Below are 1,933 nucleotides of genomic sequence, written 5' to 3'. Positions count from 1 at the left end.
CACCTAAGGGATGCTCCCAGCCCCTTCCAGTGGGAAAGGGCCCCCCCAGCTCCTGGAGGAGGCTGCTGGTGGGGATGAAAAGCAGACTGGAAGCCAGGAGATCCCGGCACCAGATGGGTCTTGTGCCCCACATCTCCCCCCCATCGAGCACCTGCAGGAGGATGCTGATGAGACGCAGCATGTGGAGGATGGGGGGTCCCTGCTGGGTCCCTCCGTGCCCAGCCCCGGTGCTGGAGCGCTGGGGTTACCCTCTGAGCCCCCCCAAATCCAGACCCCGGGTCGGGAAGCGGAGGAGGAATTCTACTGCGTGAAGTGGATCAGCTGGAAGGGCGAGAGGACACCGGTCATCATGCAGAGTGAGAACGGGCCCTGCCCGCTCCTGGCCATCATGAACATCCTCCTCCTGCAGTGGAAGGCAAGGGGGGTGCAGGGGGGGTGGGTTTGGGGGGGGGGATCAGGCTCAAATCCCCCTGGATCATGAGGGGAAGGGGGCTGGGAATGCTCCTCAGCCTCTCCATGCTTCCAGGTGAAGCTGCCCCCGCAGAAGGAGGTGGTCACGGCCGAGGAGCTGATGGCACATTTGGGTGAGGGCCCCGGGGGTGTCCCTGTCGTGCTGCCAGCACGGTGGTTACCGGGGCTCACCGGGGCCTCACCACGCTGCCTTGCAGGGGACTGCATCTTGGCCACCCAGCCCCGGGAGCCATCCGAGGGGCTGCAGCTCAACTTCCAGCAGGTGAGGAGCAAACTCAGCCCCTAAACCTGATCCCTTCCAGCTCGGGGAGCTCTGAGGGCTTTGGGCTGCAAGGCTTGGGGTGCCAGCCCACTTCCCAAGCAAACCCCCTTCTGTCTTGCCCCCCAGAACATCAGTGACTCCATGATGGTCCTCCCCAAGCTCTCGACGGGGCTGGACGTCAACGTGAGGTTCACGGGGGTCTCAGACTTCGAGTACACACCTGAGTGCATCGTCTTTGACCTCCTTAACGTCCCGCTCTACCACGGCTGGCTGGTGGACACCCAGGTGAGCTGCCCCATGGCTGCCGTGGGGCCAGGGAGTGAGCCAAGGGCTGCAGCACCTCTCCTGTGAAGAGCTGGGGTGGTTCATCCTGGAGAAGAGGAGCAAGAAGAGCTTCAAGGTGTAGGAGGGACTCCAGGAAAGATGGAGAGAAGGTTTTTACCTTAGTGAGGGGATGAGGGACAACGGTTTTAAACTGGACATAAAGTTCTTGTGTCCCTGTAGATGGGACATGAAGAAGTATTTTATGGTGAGGGTGGTGGGGCACTGGAGCATGTTGCCAAGAGAAGTTGGTCCATTGTTGGGAACTCTCAAGGCCAGGTTGGAGCAACCTGGTCCAGTAGAAGGTCCTTTCCAAACCCTTCTGTGATGCTATGGATGGGGCTTTGGACCTGACCTAGTGGATGATGTCCCTGCCCACGGCAGGACGTTGGACTGGACGATCTCTGCAGGTCCCTTCCAACCCAGACCCTTCCATCACGGGTCCTTCCCTATGGTGGAAGCCCCCAGCTCAGCTTCTGTGCTCCAGCTGGTTGGGGGGAAGGTCCAACCCCCCCCTTAGCTGCCACGGGTTGCCAGAGCTGGTGCTCACTGTCCCCTCCCTGCAGAGCCCGGAGGTGGTCCAGGCCGTGGGCAAGCTCAGCTACAACCAACTGGTGGAGAAGATCATCACCTGCAAACAGGCGAGTGACTCCAGCCTGGTGAGCGAAGGTAACGGCCCCCCCTGCCCTGCTCTGCTGGCCGGGGGGGTGCTGGTCACCCCAGCCCCGCTGGGCCCCCCCTTTTCCAGGGCTGGTGGCAGAGCAGTTCCTGGAGTCCACGGCCTCGCAGCTGAGCTACCACGGGCTCTGTGAGCTCACGGGGGCCGTCAAGGAGGGGGAGCTCAGCGTCTTCTTCCGCAACAACCACTTCCGCACCATG

General features: G+C 62.0%; 1 protein-coding gene across 1 annotated transcript; it reads left to right on the top strand.

Annotated features, from left to right (window-relative positions):
- Positions 1 to 256: 256 nt before the first annotated feature.
- On the top strand, positions 257 to 1,930 carry LOC104412853 (protein FAM63A-like; the record flags this gene model as incomplete). Its single annotated transcript, XM_010023679.1, has 6 exons — positions 257 to 415; positions 527 to 584; positions 669 to 733; positions 860 to 1,018; positions 1,621 to 1,723; positions 1,803 to 1,930. Coding segments are annotated over exons 1-6 (579 nt in total), but the record flags the coding sequence as incomplete, so codon positions are not given.
- Between the last annotated feature and the right edge of the window lie 3 nt (positions 1,931 to 1,933).

The sequence above is a fragment of the Nestor notabilis genome, unplaced genomic scaffold (assembly GCF_000696875.1).
Source record: "Nestor notabilis isolate BGI_N333 unplaced genomic scaffold, ASM69687v1 scaffold20341, whole genome shotgun sequence".
NCBI lineage: Eukaryota > Metazoa > Chordata > Aves > Psittaciformes > Psittacidae > Nestor > Nestor notabilis.
Note: the sequence above shows the minus strand (reverse complement) of the source record. Positions and strands in the feature narration are given on the sequence as shown.